Source organism: Nyctereutes procyonoides, unplaced genomic scaffold (genome assembly GCF_905146905.1).
Source record: "Nyctereutes procyonoides isolate TBG_1078 unplaced genomic scaffold, NYPRO_anot_genome, whole genome shotgun sequence".
In the NCBI taxonomy this organism is placed as follows: Eukaryota; Metazoa; Chordata; class Mammalia; order Carnivora; family Canidae; genus Nyctereutes; species Nyctereutes procyonoides.
The window spans coordinates 42,713,726-42,737,546 of record NW_026575030.1 but is presented as its reverse complement, the minus strand read 5'-3'; the positions used below and the strand labels follow the sequence as shown (position 1 = coordinate 42,737,546).

The following is a 23,821-nucleotide window of genomic DNA, read 5'->3' as shown; positions in this document are numbered from 1 at the left end:
GGTTATGATCTCAGGGTCCTGAGATCGAGCCCCAGGGTCAGGCGCCATGCTGGGCATGGAGCCTGTTTGAAATTCTCTCTCCTTCTCCCTGTCTCCTCCCTCCATGCATGTGCTTACACTCGTGAGTGTTCTTTCTCTCTCTAAAAAAATATATATATAAAATGCAGTATGTATATATATATATCTATATGCAGTAGAATATTACTTGGCAATAACACGTACTGGTACATGCTACAACATAGACTTTGAAAACATTATATTATGCTCATGCACAAAGACCATATAAATAAGATTTCATATGTAAAATGCCCAGAATTGGGGCACTGGCTGGCTCAATTGGGGGAGGATGCAACTCTTGATCTTGAGGTCGTGAGTTTGAACCCCTGTGTTGGGTATAGAGATTACTTAAAAATGAACAAACTTTAAAAAATAAATGTCTGGAATAGGTAAATGTGTAGAAACAGAAAGTAAATGGTTGCCAGAGGCTGGGAGCAGAGTGGGAAGGGGTGGAAAATGACTAATAATGGATATGGAGTTTAATTGCAAAAAGATATGTATAAAAAAATTAAGAGGTGAACTAAGCCTTGCTTTCATCTCCTGTTTGGAATATGTACAATTAAAATTCATCAATTTTTGAAATTATAAGGAAAAGTTTCTAGAACATGGTTGAGGAAAAACAATGTAGAAGAAAGTGTAGGGGTGCCTGGGTGGCTCATTTGGTTAAGCATCTGACTTATGCTCATGGCTCAGGCCATGATCTCAGGTCCCAGGATCAAGCCTCGTATTGGGCTCCTCGCTCAGTGGAGGGTTGGCTTGTCCCTCTCCCTTTCCTACTGTCCCTCCCCCTGCTTGTGCTGTCTGTCTCTCTCAAATAAATAAATGAAATCTTAAAAAAATAAAAGCAATATACAGTATCCCCCCCCCCAACAGATTTTCTATGACTTTAACTTTTAGGAATACAACACATGTAATTTAGTTGCTTTTAAAAATTATAATTTCAGACATATTCATTGTATGGCTAATTCAGAAAATAATTATGTAGAGAATTTCAAATTGAATTTATTGTTCCTAGAAGCATTTAGAAATCTATAATTTGTAGTGCTTGAGAAATTCAAGTCCCCCCTCATCCCCTTTTAACTTTCATTGTGCAAATGTTTCCATGTGCTAGAAGTTACCATTTGTTTGAAGAGGAAAAATCTTCCTCAGTTGTTAGCCTTAAGCATTAAACTAACTTCATATGAATGTAGTCACATTGTTTGCCTTGCTATAGTTTTAAAACAACTTGGTTTACAATGCTTAGATTAGGTGATTTTGCCACAAAACATCAGGTGAGGGAATAAATATTCTATTGTGTTCTATTTAGGTTTTGAAAATATGTCATTGATACATCATCAACAGTAACATATAGCATTATACTAACAAATAAGGTTTCGGTTCCTAGAACCAGGAAAAGGTGCATTTCTGTTATTTGCTTTGCCATGAGCCTTCTGAGCAAAGTAGACAATTATTTTTTGGACTAACTGGGATAAATGGACAAGGCCTGTATTTTTCTATTTTAAGACCTGCCTGAGTATGCAGTACATTTCTACCAACCTTTAGACTGTGAGGTCAGTAAGAAGCCTCCATATTCAAAAAAAAAAAAAAAAAAAAAGAAGAAGCCTCCATATTCAAAGAAGATTTAAAAATCCATAGCCCACCCAATGATATTCCACAAGACATGTGTCTTGCTTTTGAATGTTAGGTATTGCTTATTCAAAAGTAGAAGGAAACTTGGTTTAGGGGAAGGAACAGTCTGTTTCAGAGCTAAGTGCCATAGAGTTCCTATCTCTCGATAAGAACTTGATCCTTAAATAAGTTATTTAATTTCACTATTTTCAACTCTTTTTCTACTTTTATAAGTACATTTGTAATATTGAAAGTCTGGTAACCGAACTTTTGAATACCTTGTTCAGAAGATAATGTTACTCTTAGTGAGAAATTCCTTTTACTGCTTAAGTTGGGGCATTTTCTGGTTTCTTGTTCAAGGTTCTATTGCAGAGACCATATCTGAGGTTCCCTGGGGGCAGCAAAGGACCCAGTGCAGCTGTATCAACAGAGATGTGCGCGTACATTATGATGATTTGAAAAGTATGTTGAGGGTCGGGCGTTTTGCCCCAAAATACTGACTTTGTTGTCTGGATAGTAAAGGATTTTTGGGCAGAATTACTTCAAAAAGGAACCAAGAAATGGAAAAGCTCTTCATTTCTGTGGTAGAAGAATTCCATCTTGTACAGTGGTGTTTTCACTTCATTTATCTATTTGATCGTGAAAAATATGGTGTTTGCTCATCAAAGGTCACATTCCATTTTCTTTGTTTCATGGTTACAATCTTTCAAATTCTGACAGGCTGTCTTGTATGCTTTGGCCAGAATATAATAGATCAACCCCATCTTTACCAGCTGTAGGCCTGAACCATTAGTAGACTTGAAAGCTCTTTCCCTCACTCTCTCCTCCGACAAGGTGGTGACCATATAGCAAAAGAACAAAATGTTTCTTGTATGGTTACTAGTTATTTTCTTATTCTTATGAATTTTTAGTAGCTTTGTTAAGAAATCTCTCAAATTTGATCACTGCATTTGTGTTGAATATGATCCCAAGTATTTACATTTTCATTTAATTCCTTCCTCTTAAGAGGGCAACACTGTACATTTAAACTAATATTTTTGGAATCCTATCGATAGGGAAGATGTACATTGTTTTATTGAGAGAATGTGGAATGGGAGTAAACTTTTTCTCAAAACCACCTACACACACAAAAATGTGACAGAGTCTTGATTTCCTCATTGTAGTGGGAGACTCTGCCTTTCAGGCTGCTTCAAAGAATTTTAGAAATTGGCTGAGTTACGAATTTTTATTGTAAAGATTTCTTGTGTATTGTATATTAAAATTATAAATAATGAAATTTCAGCTTTTGAGAATTTTGAGGAATTAGTTATTTTAAGTTGTTATTTCATGACTAAAAATTCATAACATTTGTGAAAGTTTCTTTTTAAATGTATTCTTTTTAACCATGTAAAATTTGTTTTCATGTTTAATTCTCTCTTTAAACATGGTAGGCTGTACGTAACTGCTTGATGATTTACTTGATGATGATGTATTGCTTTGCTTAAATATGTAATACAGTGATGCCTTCAGAGTGTTTTTGTTCTTCTAACATTACTTGGACACTGTAAGCCAGGCACTGCTCTAGGTATGATTTCTGTATAAAGTTACGTACTAAGTATTCCCATATTGCAGTGCTTTGAATTCTTGGTTAGATTTTATAATTTCTCCTCCTTGCGAATATTTAGCATAATACTAGAAACACAAATTTTGGAACCCAACTGTTAAAATTTAAATCTTGGCTTTAGTACTTTCTTTTTTTTTTTTTTTAATTTTTTTTATTTTTTTATTTATTTATGATAGTCACACAGAGAGAGAGAGAGAGGCAGAGACACAGGCAGAGGGAGAAGCAGGCTCCATGCACCGGGAGCCCGACGTGGGACTCGATCCCGGGTCTCCAGGATCGCGCCCTGGGCCAAAGGCAGGCGCCAAACCGCTGCGCCACCCAGGGATCCCGGCTTTAGTACTTTCTTGATAAGTGATCATAAGCTGTATAACTCCTCTTTGCCTCAACCGTTGCATGTGTAAACTGGGGCCAGTGATTGTGGTTACTTCATATAGAGTTGTGAGAATTTAAAAAACACAGGCACAGTGTTTGGAATAGTGTCTGGCACAAAGATAGTGCTATATAAAGTGTTAGTCATTACTATTACCATGAGTCGTACTATTACCGTGGCTTTTCAGTGCTGTCAGCTTGCTTGCACTGTCTTCTCTTTTTAAATTTCTTTCATCTTAGAAAACATAACCAAGCTTATTAGAACTAAATGCAAAATAAGAGTAAGTTGCGTGAAACGTGAGATTCCCTTTCAAGGAACCTTCTTTTCATAGATACAGACTTTAGTAAGCCATGCTTATATATGAATCTTACATGGGAAAAAATAAGTAACATTGATCTATTAAGGACTTGTTTTTTAGGGAAAAAGATCTTGAAGAAGCTCTGGAAGCAGGAGGTTGTGATCTTGAAACTTTGAGAAATATAATTCAGGGGAGACCACTACCTGCTGATCTGAGAGCCAAAGTTTGGAAGGTAACTGGAAACTAAAACAAACTAATCACTTAAGAAGAACATTTGAGATTTTTTATGTTCAGTTGTTTACATTGCAGAAAACTTATGAGCATGCTGCGTCTAGAGAATTTATCGAACAGGGCAACTTATTGAAATGTATGTTTCTGTCATGTTTGGTTATTTAATGATTTAGAATTTGAAAGGCAGTGTTTTTTGTTTGTAGTTATTAGAAATGATGTCTATGAAGATTGTTTAATGAAATGGGAAAATGCAAACAGTGAGTAAAATAGGATTTATAATTGTAGCTGGAATTACCTCAGCTATGTTAAAGACAGGATGGGGAGGGCACATAGGTCTCTCTGGCATTGGAATTATACGACATTTTACTTTGTTTATTTTCCTCTTTGGCTGTTCTCCAGTGCATGTGTATTATCATTTTTTTTAATTTTAAAGTAAGATTTTATTATGATTACAAAAACTCACCTTTGTTAAAACATATAAGCATAGGAAAAGATAAAAATCATTGGCTATCACCAATAAGTAATTATGTCTTGGCATATATCTTTTTATATTTTTCTTCTCTGCACACATATATATGTAACAAATGGAATAATAACTGTATGTATGTAGAATTCTGAATGTTTTATTATAGAAATTTAAAACACATATAGAAGTAGAGACCTGTATAATGAACCCCCATGACCCATCTCTCTTTTAACTCCATTATGAGGGCTCTACCCTCATGACCTAATCACCCCCCAAAGGCCTCACCTCTAAATAACATTGTATTGGGGATTAGGTTTCAACATATAAATTTTGTGTGGGCACACAAACATTCAGTCTCCAGCATTGACGATATTTGCTTCAAATAAATAAATTTATATATGCTATTCATTTGATTGACATGAAGTAATACAATTTAATGTGGGAAGTTGTAAAATAATTGTGTTTGTTGCAATATGACTCAAGGGATCAGCATTTGGTGGAGTGTAAATACATTATTTTGTAATCTTAGAAGTATGCATTATTATTTCTAAATTCAGGACTTTCCACTATTACAGCATATTTTTCAAGAATGAGAAATGAAATTTGAAGCTAGTTGCTTTTATCTTTCTTCCAGATTGCTCTAAATGTTGCAGGAAAAGGTGATAGTTTGGCATCATGGGATGGTATTTTAGACTTGCCAGAACAGAATGCCATTCACAAAGATTGTCTTGAGTTTATTGGTAAGTTTAATAATTGTTTCCAACAGTGAAAATTTTGAAAATAATATTTTGAGGTAGAAGAGTTAATCTATTAGAATCATTTTGTTGTAATTTGGGATATGTTGAGTTTGTGAAGGTCTAGTACATAGTTTTAGAACTTCTCTTTTGAAATTCTTATGAAGTGATGTCTAGTATTTTTAAGAAAGAGAGTCCAATTTATAGTTTTTTTTTAAACTGTGTGTTTAGTTCTTTAGCTACCTGTACAGTCCTGTTGCAGTTTTAAAATTGTTTTTTGTGTATAAAGATCTGTATCATTGTATATAGTCTGCACATCAAAGGGCTCTGTGTTCTAAAAGTCTATTCATCATAGGTAATGATCTGCTATTAAAAAATAACTTTTAAAAAAATTATTTATTTTTAAAAAAGATTTTATTTATTCGTGAGAGACACACACAGAGAGAGAAGCAGAGACACAGACAGAGGGAGAAGCAGGCTCCATGGAGGGAGCCTGACACGGGACTGGATTCCTGGGTTCCCAGGATCACACCCCGGGCCGAAGGCGGTGCTAAACCACTGAGCCACACAGGCTGTCCCCCAAAAATAACTTTTATAAGTCATGGGTGAAAAATTTCCAGTCACTCCACAAGGTCTTTTTCAAGATTAAATGAATTTAGTTTATATTTTTAAATTCATCTGTAGTCTTAGTATCTTTCTGTTTCTCTTTTTATCACATTTTAGTTAGGTTTTGATTAGATAGGCTTTTCTCTGTTAACCACAAAAGAAACATTATTGCTGGTGTGTGCAAAGGAAAGGGAATTTGGTCGTAGAGAATGAATTCCCTTCCCTGACAAAGACATAGAGGCAGCTACCTATCATGGGGTAGACGATAACCTGCTGTTTAGAAAACACCTTTTTACTTTCCAGGAATATGGATTAAACCTATCTTTCCTACCTATCCACTTTAGATTATCTGAAGTTCTAATGTTTAATATATATATAAGTCAAGTATTATTAAGTTGAGTTAGTAAATATTGAATATCTAGTAATACTGAATAAGTATAATGAAACATGTGCTTTCATATAGTTTTATTTTGCCCTTGTCATGCTCCAAATACACTAAGATAGTATGTATGTTTGTAAATAAGTGTTACATGCATTAATGGCATCACTAATGGGCCCTTGGTAACTTAATTTTGACACTTCTTTTCTAGAACAACTTTCAGTGCCAGAAGAGAAGGCAACAGAATTACTTTCAGATATTGAATCTGTAATTACCTTTTACTGTAAATCACGTAATATTAAATACAGCACATCCCTTAGCTGGATACATCTACTGAAGCCATTGGTGCATCTTCACCTTCCACGCAGCGACTTATACAACTGCTTTTATGCTATCATGAATAAGTACATTCCCAGGTAAAATACAATTTAGTTATTATGGTTTTAAAAATGAATAAAGGTCTAATTTGCTTTGAACTAAAGTTTTTAGATTTACTTTGGTGGTAAAATAAGAAGTTCAAATAATTTTTAGGGTTGTTGAGTCGTAATGGTTATTTGACTTTATTTTTGTGGTTATAAATCTTTTTTTATATAAATCTTTTTTAAAAGGATTCTTCAGTTAAGAATTTATGCTTATAGAGTTTATGCTAATTTTTTGGTATCCCTATTTTAATTTCTTTCCTTATAAAATAATAAAAACATTAAATGCCTACATGGAAAGTAAAACTTTTGGAGTGCTGCCTTAAGTGAGGTGCTGGCATTATAGCTTGGAATGTAATCCTAGATATGCAAGCACTGAACAAATAATTAGAAGTGTGCTGAGTATTAGGAAGATGAAATATAGAATGCTATGGGGATTTTTTTTCGGGGGGGAGGATGAGAGAGGGAGAGGGAGAGAGAGAATTTTTTTTTTAAAGATTTTTTAAATTTATTTATTCATGAGAGGCACACACAGAGAGAGGCAGAGACACAGGCAGAGGGAGCAGGCCCCATGCAGGGAGCCCAATGTGGGACACGATCCCTGGTCCCCAGGATCATGTCCTAGGCCGAAGGCAGCACCAAACTGCTGAGCCACCGGGGCTGCCCTGGAGAGAGAGAATCTTGAGCAGGCTCCATGACCACATTTTATTTACTCATTCAACAGCTGATTGGACATTTGGATTATATTCACTTTTTGACTCTTACGAATAATGCTGCTATGAACATTTGTGTATAAGTTTTTGTGTGGACATATATTTCATTTCTCTTGGGTATGTACTGAGTTGTGGAATTGCTGAATTATACGGTGACTGTATGTTTAAAGGTTTGAGGAATTGCCAGCCTTTTCCACAACTGTATCACTTTACATTCCCACCAGTAGTGAATGAAGATCCGTTTTTCCACATCCCTGTGAGCACTTAAGAAAAAAATTATTGTAGCTGTACTAATGAGTATTTGGTATCTCTTTATGGTTTTGCTTTGCATTTCTCTGACAATCAATGATGTTTAGCATCTTTCATACGCTTGCTTATTGGCTGTTTGTATATCTTCTTTTGGGAAACGTCTGTCTGTTTAGGCAAAGAACTTTTAAAATACGCCTCTGTCCTAATGTATAGCAGGGTAGAGAGCCTCTGTGCTACCTTGAAGCCATAGTGCTTCATGTAAGTAAAATAGACCCAGAGATACCAGGAGACAGGGGTACTATGATCATGGAATTTATATTTGAGACTGGAATTCAAATACATCTTTCAACTGCTTATATTTTACCACGACTTAGCATAACAGAGCTAGTGATAGCAAGGAAGATGATGTTCCAGCTTTTCCTCTAGAAGATACTGGTGGTGGTCGTTAGCAGTGGTGCGGAGGGAGGATTTACACTGAGCTGTGTAATACACTCTCTTGTTAGGTTCCTCTAGTTACTCTTTGTGAGTTCCACCTGTCACACAGCACTCCAGCAGTGGTCAGTGTTAATGCCCTTGGATAGAACACAGCCCCACAAAATGCTGCCAGAAGAACTCTATTGTAATATATTTTCTTATTCAATATAACTTGGGTAGAATCCTCTCGAGCACAGTGCTGCAGCAATAGTACACAGCTGTTAAATGAATAGATGATGTTGCAGTGGCTGACTCCCTGAGATGTCCTGCTAGGGACACAAAGTAGGCGATTGTTGCTACATTTTTATGTCCCTACACTACTGTCTGCTTCTGTGTTTTGCCTTCGCAGTCAGTTGCCTTGCGTTTATAGAATGGGGAGAGTATTCAGACAAAGGAGGAGGTAATCTTGCCAATATGAATCCAGTTTCTGTCTCTGGGCATCTGAATTAACAACCTAGGGCTTTCTCTACAAAACTTCCCTGTCATCTACATTATCCAAATAAAGCTACAGGTTCATATTCAATCCTGGCATTGATCTCAGATCTTGGTTATATAGAAATTACTTTTCAGTATTAAATACTTAAATAGTATTTAAGTACTTAAATAATAGTATTAAGTACTTAAATAGCATGTGATGACATTCTTTTTTTTTTTTTTAAGATTTTATTTATCCATGAGATATTTATCTCAGATCTTGGTTATATAGAAATTACTTTTCAGTATTAAATACTTAAATAGTATTTAAGTACTAAATAATAGTATTAAGTACTTAAATAGCATTTGATGACATTCTTTTTTTTTTTTTTTAAGATTTTATTTATCCATGAGAGGCACAGAGAGAGAGAGACAGAGGGGCAGAGACACAGGCAGAGGGAGAAGCAGGCTCCATGCAGGGAGCCCGATGGACTCGATCCTGGGACTCCAGGATCACACCCTGGGCTGAAGGCAGGCACTAAACCGCTGAGCCACCCAGGGATCCCAGCATTTGATGACATTCTTTATCAGTGCTTCTATGTTAAAACTGAGACATTCATTAGTTTTTTTTTTAATTTTTTATTTATTTATGATAGTCACAGAGAGAGAGAGAGAGGCAGAGACACAGGCAGAGGGAGAAGCAGGCTCCATGCACCGGGAGCCCCATGTGGGATTCGATCCCGGGTCTCCAGGATCGCGCCCTGGGCCAAAGGCAGGCGCCAAACCGCTGTGCCACCCAGGGATTCCCACATTCATTAGTTTTTTCACATGAAGCCTTTTATTTCAGTTTCTTTACAATTTGTTTTTTAGAGACTGTACCAATACCAAAATACCACTTGTTGCATTACTGAATTATGTATAGAGAAGAGTAATATGGCATGACAGTTTAATACAGTTTCTATGTAGAGGTCTTAGCTGACTTCTTAGCTCTGTGACCTTGGGTGAACTACCTGTCTAGAACTAAGCCCCTGTTTTCTCTACTGTAAAATGAGGAAAAAATAGTAATTATTTCATAGGGTTGCTTGTAAAGATAAAATTTGATAGCTTTTGTAAAGTGCCTGATACAGTGTCCAGCACATGATATTTTCTCAACAAATACTGACTTTTATTGAGATGGTCTGTTCTTTGAGCTGTTTACATTTTTTATTGATTCATTAGACACAAAGGAAGAAGGAAAGTAGTGGTATGTTGCTTGATAAAGTGTTTTGTGCCTCTTGGGATTTATTCTGAGCAGTAGTACCCAGGCTACTTCAACAGCTTCTAAGGTTCTGGCCCAGTATTTTATTCATCTGTGGCCATTTTACACTTTTACCTGGGTTAAAGGACATCCCTACTTGGGTATATTAACTGTGGAGCTAACCTGAAGCCTTTCTAGGTGTTTTCTCTTATGTAGGGAAGAAGAGGGCTTGACTTCTTTAGAACTCTCTAGATAATCCTTTTGGGATCCAAAAGTTATCAGAATAACCTAAATGATCCTGCTGTTTGCAGTGGTCCCTGCAGTGCTTTTGAGTGCTCCCTGAGTTTACCTAGAGAGAATCTCCCTAGAGTTGGCTGTAGAGCTGCTGTTGCTGCAAACTTTCTGTCAAATTAGGTTATGTTAGGTATTCTGAGCCTGGTTCTGTCAGATAGGCTTATTATAAATGCTGTAGTGTTCAGGTGTTTTGGGGGTGGGGAGAGGAGGTGGGGTGGGTGTTGCAGGAGGACTGGTTACTAATCTGACCATTTCTGACCCATTAATGCAAAAACCTTGCTTCTCTTGTCTTTTAGGGATTGTTCTCTGAAGGGAAGACCATTTCATCTTTTCCGATTACTCATCCAATACCATGAGCCTGAGCTGTGTTCTTTTCTTGATACAAAGAAAATTACTCCAGACTCCTATGCACTCAACTGGGTAATAAAGTGAAAGTAGGAACACTTAATGAAAAATAGCTTTCTATAAAACTATAGTTAGGGTTTTTTTTTTTTACCCCCCAGTAAGAAAAAAGAAAAATACTAAATTACAGACCATTAATATTTAAACCAAAGGAGTAAAATTTTTGGCACTTCAAAAATTGTTTTTTTAGCTCTTGATTATGTTCAGATTATTTAAAGTGAAGTTTTAGCCTTTTGTTGTTTTACATATATTACATATATATGTTATATATATATTGTATATGTGTAATATACATGGGGTATATGAATATGAATGCAGAATGTGCAAAATATATGCATGTAATATATGTAAATATGATATGTATCAGTTCACTTTAAAACTTTGTGTAATTTAGGTATTGATGGTGTGTATGAGAATTAATATCTAATCATGAGGAAAATGTCTTAAAGATTGTCAAATGATTAGTATAAAGGAATATAAAGTACATCTCAGCTGTATTCTTCTACATTTATATTTTCAGTGGGAAGTTTTATTATTCTAGGTCAGTGGTTCTCAGACCTTCTGGTGTCAGACCTCTTTTATTCAATATTTGTTGAGGATCCATACTTTATATGGATTATGTTGGTTAGAAATTAAAACTAAGAAATTTAAAATATTCATTTAGAAGTAGTGATAAATCCATTACATGTTAACATAAATAGCCTATTTTTCTAATGCAAAATAACTATTTTTCAAAAGAAAATTAGAGTAATGGCATTGTTTTATATTTTTGTGAATCTTAGTATTTGGCTTCATCACAGATAGGTAGATTCTCTTATCTGCTTTTTATTCAATCTGTGATGATACTATGTACTTCTAGAGCTCCTTGGAATACACTTTGAGAACAGCTCTTCTAGGTAACTTTTAAGATGGTTTTTTTTTTTTTAAGATGTTTCTAAAACAGTGATTAGGTGCTAGAAGAATGTTCAGAAATTAAACATATTCCTTGATCATGTCTTAACCTAATTTTTCTTCAGAAAGGATTCCTTTGTGCCACATAACTGTGTGATTTAAAACAGCCCCTGAACCTCAATTTCTTTATCTGTAAAATGGGAATAATAATAATACCTATCTTAGAGGGTGAAGGGATGAATAAACAATCAAGAAATGGTACTTAGAGAATTCTGACTGGTTTCAACTCTGGCATATTATCTCAAACTGCAACAGCCTACTCTTTAGTTCTCAGCCACAGTCTTGTTGCTTTGAGTTAAAATAGTAAAATACCTGTAAAGTTAAGCTTATCTTTTTTTTTTTAAAGAGTGAATGTGCACATATGCACAAGCAGAGGCAGGGAGGGGCAGAGGGACAGGGAGAGAGAGAATCTTAAGCAGGCCCCCTGTCCAGTGTGGAGCCTGATGTGGGGCGCAGTCTCAATGCTGAGGTCGTGACCTGAGCACAAATGAAGAGTCGGACACTTAACTGACTGAGCCACCCAGGAGCCCCTACTGTAAAATTACGTTTTCTCTGAGATACATATGTTGCCATTCAATCTACTTTTTTGTGTCGAAGTGAAAAAAAAAAAAAAAAAACTATTTCTTTTAAGCATCTTGATATCTTAATAGAGGTCTCTCCTGTCATATGCCTCAGAAATGCCATTTCTGTTGCCAGGTCTCTGAATCAGTCCTCAGTGCTGGTCGTAGATTTTAACTGAGTACTAAAACAACTGATCTGTCTTCAGTGTCCCAAATAGTTTGTTCTTGCTACTAGTATCATGTCTGTGGAATGGAGTTTGTTTTTTGTTTTTTGTTTTTTTTTTAAATCATGAGGTGCAACAGTTAAAACTAATTCCCAAACCTTGAGGACCTATAACTGTGAGCAATGCAATGATAGCTGTAGTTTTCCAAGTGAGTTTAATGATGACAATATATTGTGATTTTGTTTTTATTACATCTTTGGCTATTGTAATAGTGGTCTTACTTGTAATGGTAATTTTTAAAACAACAACAAAAAAATTAGTAGCACCATATTCTTTAAAAGCTCTGTGGTTAAGTGTAATGGCAGCCAGCTGTGGAATATCAGGTCATTTTTCTAGTGCAAACACCACCACTCACCAACTCTGTGAATGTGGGTAAGTTATTTAATGCTAGTCTATTTCCTCACCCCAAAAATGGGAGAGAGAAATGTCAACTTGAAGGCCTGTTGTGAGAATATTTAAAATAAGTGATAGTTAATAAGAATATGTGACCGTTTATTATTGAAATATGCACTAATGCATATGTTCCCATTAGCCATTAAAAGTGTAAATTTAAACCTCTAGATGGAATTGTTTCTGTATCTGATAAAAATTGAATACTTTAAAAATATCACTGAATTTATGCAATTTGAAACACAGGCTCTAGAGAAACTTAAAGAACTCTCATTTGAAGTGGAAAACCATAGAGCTGAAACATACTGAGGGATATAAATGTTTCATTTGTTTCAAATGATGGACAAGTAAGCTTTGGCAGTAGTTCACCATTATATTGTCATTAAAACTTTTCTCTGTGTTCTTAGATTACTACGTTTGATGCTTATCATTACCTTATAGGTTAAGGACCATAATAATTGTGCTAGTTACCCTGAGAGTAGTAGTAGTTATGTTAGTTATGCTATGGCAGATATGTGCTGGTTACTTTAGATATTTCTGTCTCTCTCTTCAACACAATGGTAGAAGAAGAATAGCAGTATTCCTTTTTTTTTTTTTTAAGATGTAGAAATGGAAGCTTTAGAGGTTAAGTAATGTGCCCTGTGTCACACAGCCAGTAAGTGGCTTCATTGTGCCTTGAATTCACATATTAGGCCTTTGCATTACATACAGCAAAATTAAGCTACACATTAAGCATCAGGTGCAGATAATGTGATATAATGTTACTTACACATATGCTTTCATACTTTTAAAAGAACAGGTCATTTCCAGTGGTTTATGTCTCATTTCATTTCCTGATTACAGCTTGGAAGCCTTTTTGCATGTTACTGTTCCATTGAAGTCACTCAGGCAATATGGGATGGATATCTACAACAAGCAGATCCATTTTTTATTTATTTCTTAATGTTAATAATCCTTGTTAATGCAAAGTAAGTATCAAGTTGCTTAGATTTTTCTCCTTTCTATTCTCAGGGTACTCTGTTAATATTTAACTCAAATTCATTTGTGTCTCTTGTACAGAGAATTTATTTTAGCACAGGAGTCTGACAGCAAAGAAGAAGTTATCCGTAAGTATCACTGTAGAGGAAATACTTCAGGTCACTGAAACTAAGGTTCTTCATCTATAAATTTAAGAGATTAGTCTACAGAACTCTGAGGTTTCATTCAACTTGTACACACTCTGCAGGTGGAAACTTTAAGGACTATTTCCTTCAATTTTGCCATCTTCATTTCATCCATATTTTTTCACTGTTTCAGTTCTTTTTCATATATTATTCTGGTTTGTTTCTTCATATCAAATGGCCTCCTCTCTCTCTCCCGTCTTCCCTTCCTTCTTCCTTAATTTACCCTTCAGTACTCAGATTTCATAGTTATTTCCGTTGTGGAAATTTGGTTCTTTGGGTTCTCCCCATTCTAGCACCCACACAGATTAATCTCTATAGTGCCTGCCACTTTGTACTATATTATAGTGTTTATCTCGCTACATATAATGATTTATTTTTACATTTCTCACACAAGACAGAGTTCCTTAGGTCAGAAACTATTTCTTAGTCATTTCTTATTTCTAGTGGCCCTGGCACTTAGAATGTTTGTTTAATCATAGTACTGCCATCAAAGCTAATGAATTTGATTTGATTGCCAGAACTTTTTTTCACTAACGGCAGAATTACATTAACAGTTTCAGCTCCTTTGGGGGAACTCCACTTCTTCTCAGGCAGTTTTATAGGCATTGCTGTTGAGATTCCATCTATGTAGTTTTTATTATGTTTGAAGATATTCTAGCTTTGATATGCAAATAATTTTCATGATTGTATTCATCACAATTTTTAAACATTCTCCTATCTATAATCCTTTTTCAGAGTTCTTGGAAAATACTCCATCCAGTTTGAATCTAGAAGATATAGAAGACCTTTTCTCTCTGGCTCAGTATTATTGCAGTAAAACACCAGCTTCTTTTAGGAAGGTAGAAGACAAGAAATTACCAGCTTCAGTATTTCACATTTTGTACACTGTTTTATTTATGTTGTGTCCACTTCAGTTAAAATACTCTAGGTTGTCACTCTTTCCTTTCTTGTTATGTGTTGCAATTTGGGGGATTTTTCACTATAAGTACTCTCCCTAGTAGAGAAACAGACAAATTAAAAAAGATAGTATACAAATATGCTAGGAACTATTTCACCTCAACTGTGATGATTAGTTATTTCTGATCATGAGAAGTTTGAGGTACTTCTTAAGTTAGTGCTTTCTAGACTTTAAAAATTTCAGAAATCTAATGGAGAATGTGTAATTATGCCTCCTTTATCTGGAGTTCAGCTTTGTACAATTTTAATGATATAAAGCTGTCTCATGAACAAAAAGGGTCTCTTAGCTGCATAGAGACTTAGAACCTTTCTTAAGTGCTTTCCTGTGAAAGGACACCAGATCAAAAACAGGAGTGGTATGAGCTCCTAGAAAGTAAAACTCCAAGAATCAAAAGCTAATAGTGGAGGAGGCATAGAATTTATTATCTTTATTTATTTTTAGGCATTCTGTAATAATGATTGCTAATTGGTGGTCATGTCACTGAAACATGATAAGGTTAAATTATGTTCGGTGTAATATGTTTCAGAAGGCAGACAAAAGCATTTCCCCTGAAACTAATTAATTAAAAAAGAAATTCATTTTTAGGGACTAATTTCAGCTATTTTAATAATTGCCTTATGTAGACCACCTCAGTTCCTAACAATATCAAACAAGTCAGATGATAGGATAGTGGTTTAGGATGCTCAGTGAAAAAGAAGTCTTACCCTTTTCTTTTCAGTCTTTTAAGAGGAACACCTTTTATTCTTCAGACATAGTAAATAATCTGCACTACCACTTGCTAATTAAATCAAGCTGTGGATCAGTGTATTATGTAATTTTTGCCTTATTTTGTTTTTGTTAGGTTAAAATATGAAAAGTCATAACTTTTTAAATTTTAATATTTCACTCCAGGTGATATAGAAAAATAGCTGTGTAGAATGTTTTATCTTTTTAAAGTCTTTTATTTTGTGTGTACTGACAGGGAGGGACTTGGTATACAGCCTTTTTGTAGCCTTCGGCCTATAAGATTGGAGATGATATAATATTCAGTTTTAAAAATCACATGACTCAGTGTTATAAAATTATTTTATGTTTCATCATGGTTTATTAAGAATGTTCTTTGGAAGAAAGATTAATTTTGTTTATAATGTTTTAAAAATTTCTTTTTAAACAGGATAATCACCATCTATTTGGTAGTACGTTGTTGGGAATTAAGGATGACGATGCTGATCTGAGTCAGGCTCTCTGTCTGGCTATCTCGGTGTCAGAGATCCTTCAAGCAAATCAGCTTCAAGGGGTAAGTAAAGAAAACCCACAGTTTGTCAGAAGAATGTTCCTTTTAAATGCAAGGAACCAACATTTCCTCCCTTTGTTGATTCCCACAAAGTTAATTTACTATAAAATGTAGCTGTTTTGCTTTTTTTGAATGGTTAATGTGTTTAATCTTCTGCCCACATGCTCATTTTAAAATGACCAGCTTGTGTGTCATTTTACTTGTCAATAATTATGCTTGACATCTATTTTTGTAAATTGCCAAATCTTTTTTCATATTTTAACAAAGCAATTTAGGTTGTATAAAGTACTTAAAAAGATGGATTTAGCACTTAACAGTAATTATACAGCTAATTGAATTACATGATCTAGTGCCATAGAGCGTATAACAAAGGAGAATTGAGGATATGCTGTGCTGTCTCCTGCATCTCCTGCATAAAAATCTGATGAGCCAGTTTTTTCAGTATATGTTCTTTATTACTAGTAGTGCAACAGTTAACCATGGGTATGTGTATCTGGAAGGTGGGGTGTATTTCCAAGATGAAGGGAAGAAGAATGGGCATAGAAAGACAGGCATTTCATAATAGATTCTTTTAAAACAAACATTTCACATATTTTTTTCTTAATAGAACTTAAATTTTTTTTTTTTTTTTTTTTTTAAGATTTGAGAGAGAGAGAAAGAGCGAGCACAAGTAGGGGAGGGACAGAAGCAGATTCCCCGCTGAGCAGGGTCCTGATCCTAGGACCCTGAGACCATGACCAGAGCCCAAGGCAGATGCTTAACTGACTGGGCCACCTAGATGCCTCTTATTAGAACTAGTATTAAAAAATAAATGAAAACCAGTAATCCATTTTAAATATCTTCATGTGAATTTCTTCGGTTCAAACTGGCATTGCAGAACCTCCACTCATCCCCAAAAGATGTTTAGTTCTTAAGGAATCGAAATTGCTGGCAACTGTTGGACTAATATGCAGAAATGGTAATTGTGCCTAGATCTATGTTTATAACTATGTAGTTTTTAAGTATATATTTAATATGATATACATTAAAAATTTAAATTCCAATATAGTTTTATAGCTCAAACTGTCATTCCTCTGCTACACATTTAAAGACTTTCTAGTCAAGGACAATATATATAAAGTGTTTTAACTGTTGAAAATGAGCATAGTTACGTAAGATCTTGAGGATATTTCTTGCATTGCTTCTAATTGGGTCCTCCTAATTCTGTGAGATCCGTTTTTTAATAAATCTATTCCCTCTCCTTTGCCTGAATTTGATATTGTATTGTGTGAAATGTGACCCTCATGGCAAATTCCAGTATGTCAAATGTTGTTTTCCTCTTAGGAAGGAGTCCGGTTCTTTGTGGTGGATTGCCGTCCTGCAGAGCAGTATAATGCTGGGCATTTATCAACTGCTTTCCACTTAGATTCAGATCTGGTTAGTATAAATGCTAGTTAAAATTTTTATAAAGTAAGAGAATAAATAGGTTTTTTCCTTTATTTCATAAATAAATATATATGTTCCAGATTGGGGACATTTTCTTTCTGCTTAAGGAAGGAGTCTCTGCCTATATAACGAAAGTATTGTTTTCAGATTTCCTTTTCACCAGAACATTCTTCTGATAGATTACAAGATAGATGCAAACAGTTAACTATGGCTTACTATTGCCTACCATTGTTATGTCAGTAAATTCTAAACTTCTTACTATGAGTTATCTGATGTAGCACTTAGCGTAGTGCCTTGCATCTAGTAAGTACTCTATAAATATAAGCTCTTACTATAGTTTGGGTAATTCTAAAACTTTTTACTACAAGCCTTTTTTCCATCATGAGTACTTATGCATATAATTCAGTATTTAATAAGGGTGGTATCTGGCATATCGGTGCTCGTTTGTTAAAATTGCTAAGGGTCACTTTAATTAAAAGAGTAGATGAATAGGTAATTAAATTTTATCAGAAATACTCAGAGTGAGATAGACATCATTTAAACTATTCTGGGTTATAAGAGCCTCAGGGATGGGGAAGACAGAGGAGTAACTCTTTTTGCTGACTGTGTAGTTTTCCCTTCTTGCCATCTCATCTGAAAAAGGTGACATTGAAGCCTGAAAACATGACAGTGAGGGGTTTAGGTGGTATTGAGAGGAAACTTATGAAAAAGAGAAGTAGAACCACTCAGACAATTAGGGGGGCTTTAAGTAAGAAAGGAGATCAATCTTTTTTGTATCCTGAAAGTGAACTCCAAGCCTTTCTCTTTGATTTGCCTAGGAGTGTTTAGATAGTCCTTCTTTTATGCTTATTTAAAAGTTTGCTCAAGTGATTCATGAATATTTGATTTTTTTCTTCAAAAACTCAAAAGGATATCTCCAGAGTTAACTATTACCACCTTGTTTAATCTTCCAGATCTTTTACTGTGTATTTATATCTTTCTTATTCACTTTTTTTTCACTTGATTTTTCACTCAGCAGTTCACTTGCTTTTTCACCAAACTGTTTCTTAGGGATCTTTCCATTTAAGTATGTTCTTTTTTTTTTTTTTTTTAATATCCCCACATTTTATGTATGTATGTATGTATGTAAGCAAGCAAGCTCTATGGGCCTCAGACTCACACCCCACCATCAATAGTTGCATGCTCTGAGCCAGCCAGGTACCCTAAGTACATTCTTTTTAATGACTATATAGTGATCTGTGGTAAAGATATACCATAATTTATTGCCCAGTGGATGTACATTTGGGTTATTTTCAGTTTTCTTATAATAAACAATACTGCAGTTATATGCTTGTTCACGTTTTGTGAACTTGTGCAAGCATTTCTGCAAAACAGGCTTCTAAAAGCAAAGCTGTTGATTTGAGGAGTGTGAGTATATAAAACATTATTAGAAATGCCTTATCATCCTTTAAAGAGACTGAACCAGCTTACACTTTACATCTGTAAATGAGACTGTTTCATACCACTGCATTATAGAACATTACCAATTATTTTTATGTTATAAGAATAATGGGTGAAAAACAGTGGTTAATTACTAGTGATGTTGAACATCTTTTTCTAAGTATATTGTTCTTATTTTTTTTACAGATTGCTTTTCTTTGGTTTGTCTATTTTTCTGTTGGATTTTCACTGTTTTTTTGTTTGTTTGTTTTTTTAAGATTTTATTTATTTATTCATGAGAGACACACACAGAGAGAGGCGGAGACAGAGGCAGAGGGAGAACCAGTCTCCATGCAGGGAGCCTGATGTGGGACTCGATCCCAGGACGGTGGGATCATGCCCTGAGCCAAAGGCAGATGCTCAACCGCTGAGCCACCCAGACGCCCCTTCAATGTGCTTTTTATGTAGCCCTGTTATAACAGTTTGAACATATTTTTGTGGTTATTAGCATATCTGTTTCCATGAGGGGAAAATATTAATTTTTTTCATCCATTTATCTCTAGTACCTAGAGTAGTGCTGATAAAAATGGCTTCTCCTATTTCTGTCCTCTAAGAAATACCAAAGAAGTGGAAACTAGAAAATAGATCTTGTTTTAATGTATTGTTTTTAGTTATGGACCCTTCCTCTCAGTGTGAAAACCTTTCTTTTCATGATACCTAATGACTTTATAGCTTATTTAAAAAACACATTTTTTTCTTAGAATATTTTCTTTGCATATTTAATCTTTGAATTTTCAACTTTTGTTTTAATATATTATAGGTACATTTATATACATTTCTTTTCTCTGATCCCAGCAATTTTGTTTATAGGAGGCTTTATTCCTTTGTTTTTATGGTAGCTATTTAAATACTGTCTTTTTTTCCCCCTGTAAGAATATTTCAAATTTGGAAATGTATGTGTCATACCGTTATGCCACATTTTTAGTTTTTAAAAAATTATTTAGATGCTCCAGAATCCATCTGAGTTTGCACAGTCAGTAAAATCTTTGCTGGAAGCACAGAAGCAGTCCATCGAGTCCGGCTCCATTGCTGGTGGGGAGCACCTCTGTTTTATGGGCAGTGGTAGAGAAGAAGAAGACATGTACATGAACATGGTCCTGGCACACTTTTTACAGGTATGCTGACAAATTATTTCAGTTTTTGTTTTGCTTTGTTTTTAATTTATTCGACAGAAAGAGAGCACAAGCAGGGGGAGTGGCAGAGGGAGAGAGAGAAGCAGGCTCCCCACTGAGCAGGGAGCTCCACATGGGGCTTGATCCCAGGACCCCTGAGATCATGACTTGAGCCACAGGCAGATACTTAACCAGCTGAGCCACCCAGGTGCCCCACATTATTTCAGTTTTGCTCAGTTGGTGCTATCACCTTTAAGAAGTTCCTATAGGTAATTTTCCACTGTTGCCTATGTTGTAAAATTTATATGTAGTTTCTCTTCACAGCTTATAGATTTTGTGTCTTGCCAAGAAAGGACTTCTTGAGACTTTTTTTACATGCTTATGTGATTTATTTTTTATGTTTAGGTCTTGAACCATCTGGAATTTATTTTTGTGTAATAAGTGAAGTAGGAATCAAAAACATCTTTTTCCCAGATAGGTAACCAGTTGTGCTATCAATTTGAAATACCACCTTTTTAATACACTGAATTCCTCAGTGTTTCAGGATCTATTTCTGGATTATTCTGTTGCGTTGCTCTTTATGTCTGTTCACTCCCTAGTGCTTTTTACAGTAACTACATAATTCATTTTAATATCTTTACTTTGAAATAGAATAAATATACATGTATATTTTTCATTACACTTAGCCACCTTTCTGTGTTTGAATGTTGTCTTCAGCACAGCTAATTTGTGTTAGTGATTTTATACAACCTGTTTTCTATCTGCTCTATAAAGCTTCACTTGGTGATGGCTCTTTTCTTTATAAAATTAGTTGTTTATTAGATATTTTATGATAGTTAATACATTAAAGCCTTCATTTTATATGACCCTAAACTATAGAATAGAAAAGACCACAGGCATGGTATTTATTGTACTAGCCACTCAATTTGGATCCTTTTCTGTTCATGTTGTATTTTATTGGGAATCTGGTTTGAGAAAATAAGTCTAAAGGAAAGACTCCTTGAAAGATAAAATTATAGAGAATGAACAAGGCATTTGGGGTGAGAGGGTCATAAGATAATTTTATATTTTATTAAAGGAGAGATTTTAGAATTTTACACAAAAACAAAAATAGTGACTCAGACTCATTTTACTTATAGATTTAATTGGCCTATTTAAAAAATGCTCTGGTATAAACTATATATTGTAAGTCCTGTCACATGGCAAGAATTTGAAATACTGTGAACTTCTTTTTATAACTCAAGTTCTTAATGTGGTTTTAGAAATTTTTTCCCCAATTTTTATCATAGGAAATTTCAAACATTCAAAAATATGTAGAACTGAACCCTATAAACTCCTTAGAAAGATATAACCACATTATTATTATTATACTTTATTATAAAAAAAATATATGTTGTTTAGGCTTCCCTGATTTTCCCAGGATCCAAAACAAGATGTTTTGGTTGACATCTTTTAAGTTTCTTTTTAATTTATAGGTTCCCTTTCCTAATTTTTTTACTTGCATATATCTGTTGGAAAACTGGTACTTTGTCCTATAGAGAGTTTCCCACATTATAGATTTTGCTGATTGCATTCACATGATGGTGTTTATCGGCTTCTGTCCCTGGTATTTCCTCTAAGTTGGTCATTTTATCTGGAGACTTGGTGGGGCCAGGAAGTCCTGGGTGGTGTGAGCTTTCATCAGAAGGTACATACTGCCCATATATCTCTCTTCTTTATGTCTCATTTTTTCTTTGTCATTGTTTATTAGATCCATTAGTTTTTAGAGTAGTTTGTAAAATGGTAACATTCTGTTATTTCTTATTATAATTAGCTCTAATATTTGTTTTTATATTTCTTTTTTATGAGAGACACAACATATTTTGAAAGCTTTTAAAAACCACTCTAACTATATCCAAAATATAATTTAATTGGCTTTGGTTTGACTCTTTATTTCATTTTGGAACTATAATACAAATAAAATCATAGTCTTGTTAGTAGCTATAAAGTTGTCCCCTTCATTTCACCCAAACACCAGACCATACAATATACAAAGTAAATGAATGTATATCTTTTTGTCACCTTCCAAAATGTCAAAGAAAAGAAAAGGTCCAGAAATCTAATGTATAACTTTATTTTACATTTGTCGATGTATAACTTTATATTACATTTGTCAATGTATAACTTTATATTACATTTGTCAGTTTATAGAACTATGAGAGGTTTTATTAAATTACATTTTGGAATAATTTAAATTCTGTTTTTTTGCTACAGAAAAACAAAGAATATGTGAGCATTGCCAGTGGAGGATTTATGGGTAAGGTTTTAATTTATTAATTACTTTCCCTCCACTTTTCAGAGGAATTTATATCACCAGATCTGACTTGGAGTGACCAGATCAGTTAATGAATAAACTCTCTTCAGTCATTCTGTATTTTCAGAAAAGGCAAGGCCGCAGGACAGAGAGATTACAGACAAACATAATAGACATGTGAAATGAGCAGATATTTAATGGAAGATTATTTCAATAGATAGGTTAATGAGCTTGTATTTGTAAAAAATTTTTGTAAAGATGCTCAAAAAACTGTCTACGTGACTTTATGGAGAACGTGGAATAGATAGGACTGGAAAACAAGGGTAGGAGGAATACATATACTTTTTACTTTTTTGTTATATTTTATTTTTAAGCTACTTGCAAGTATTAGCTAAAAATATGGAATAGACTGGAATAAAACAAATAAGCTGATGTTTTCAAATCTTCAGACGAATATCTGGTAATCCAGGATAGTAAAGTAATTGACAAAATTGCTGCAGGCAAATATTTGAGAATTTATGAAGGATTAGGTCAGGGTAAAAAGATTAAAAAGAGCCTTTTTAAAATAAATGATGTTATTTAAGAGTACAAACTTGTGATTAGTAGATAAATAAGCTCTGGATCACTAAGTATAGTGAACATAGACAACAATATTGTATTATAATAATCAAACTTGCAGAGATTAAATCTTAATTATTCCCACCATAAAAAAGAAACTAATTCTATGATGCGATAGAGATGCTAACTATTGCTGAAATGGAAATCATATTACAATATATAAATCATACATTTAATAATGTATAAATTAAATACCTTAAATTTATACAGTGCTATAGATCAAATATATTTCAATTAGGAAATAAAGAGCCTTTAATATTAAAATCAAATTAATATTTGTTGAGTAGTAGAATCATGAGTTTGAATCATGAGAGTCTCATAAGGATTAAGTTCTGTTTTTTTTTTTTTTTTTAAAGATTTTATTTATTTATTCATGATAGTCACAGAGAGAGAGAGAGAGAAAGGCAGAGACACAGGCAGAGGGAGAAGCAGGCTCCATGCACCGGGAGCCCGACGTGGGACTCGATCCCAGGTCTCCAGGATCGTGCCCCGGGCCAAAGGCAGGCACTAAACCGCTGCGCCACCCAGGGATCCCAAGGATTAAGTTCTGACTTAAGATAATCTTGTGTTATAACTTAGAATTTAAAAAAAAAAAAAAAGAATTTTTGACAGATTGGGATCTATTTCCTTTTGATCTTTGTTGATATTAGCAAGGACTATGATTCCTGCATATTGTGACCTGATAACTAAAACCTTTGGGGCTCATACCCAGAGTGATTTACAAAAGGGGTTATTTATTTACTTATTTATTTTAAGATTTTATTTATTTATTCATGAGAGACACAGGGAGGCAGAGACATAGGCAGAGGGAGAAGCAGGCT

At 34.4% G+C, this 23,821-nt stretch overlaps 1 protein-coding gene across 2 annotated transcripts in view; it reads left to right on the top strand.

Annotated features, from left to right (window-relative positions):
* TBC1D23 (TBC1 domain family member 23) overlaps positions 1-23,821 on the top strand; it is a 64,084-nt gene that overhangs the window by 22,992 nt on the left and 17,271 nt on the right. For both annotated transcript variants that reach the window (XM_055316119.1, XM_055316118.1), the window contains exons 2-12: positions 4,057-4,168; positions 5,268-5,373; positions 6,564-6,768; positions 10,449-10,572; positions 13,523-13,647; positions 13,739-13,785; positions 14,578-14,681; positions 15,954-16,076; positions 17,397-17,489; positions 19,922-20,092; positions 22,343-22,385. In XM_055316119.1, coding sequence (XP_055172094.1) covers positions 4,057-4,168; positions 5,268-5,373; positions 6,564-6,768; positions 10,449-10,572; positions 13,523-13,647; positions 13,739-13,785; positions 14,578-14,681; positions 15,954-16,076; positions 17,397-17,489; positions 19,922-20,092; positions 22,343-22,385 — 1,253 coding nt within the window. The remainder of the gene's footprint in view (positions 1-4,056; positions 4,169-5,267; positions 5,374-6,563; positions 6,769-10,448; positions 10,573-13,522; positions 13,648-13,738; positions 13,786-14,577; positions 14,682-15,953; positions 16,077-17,396; positions 17,490-19,921; positions 20,093-22,342; positions 22,386-23,821) is intronic.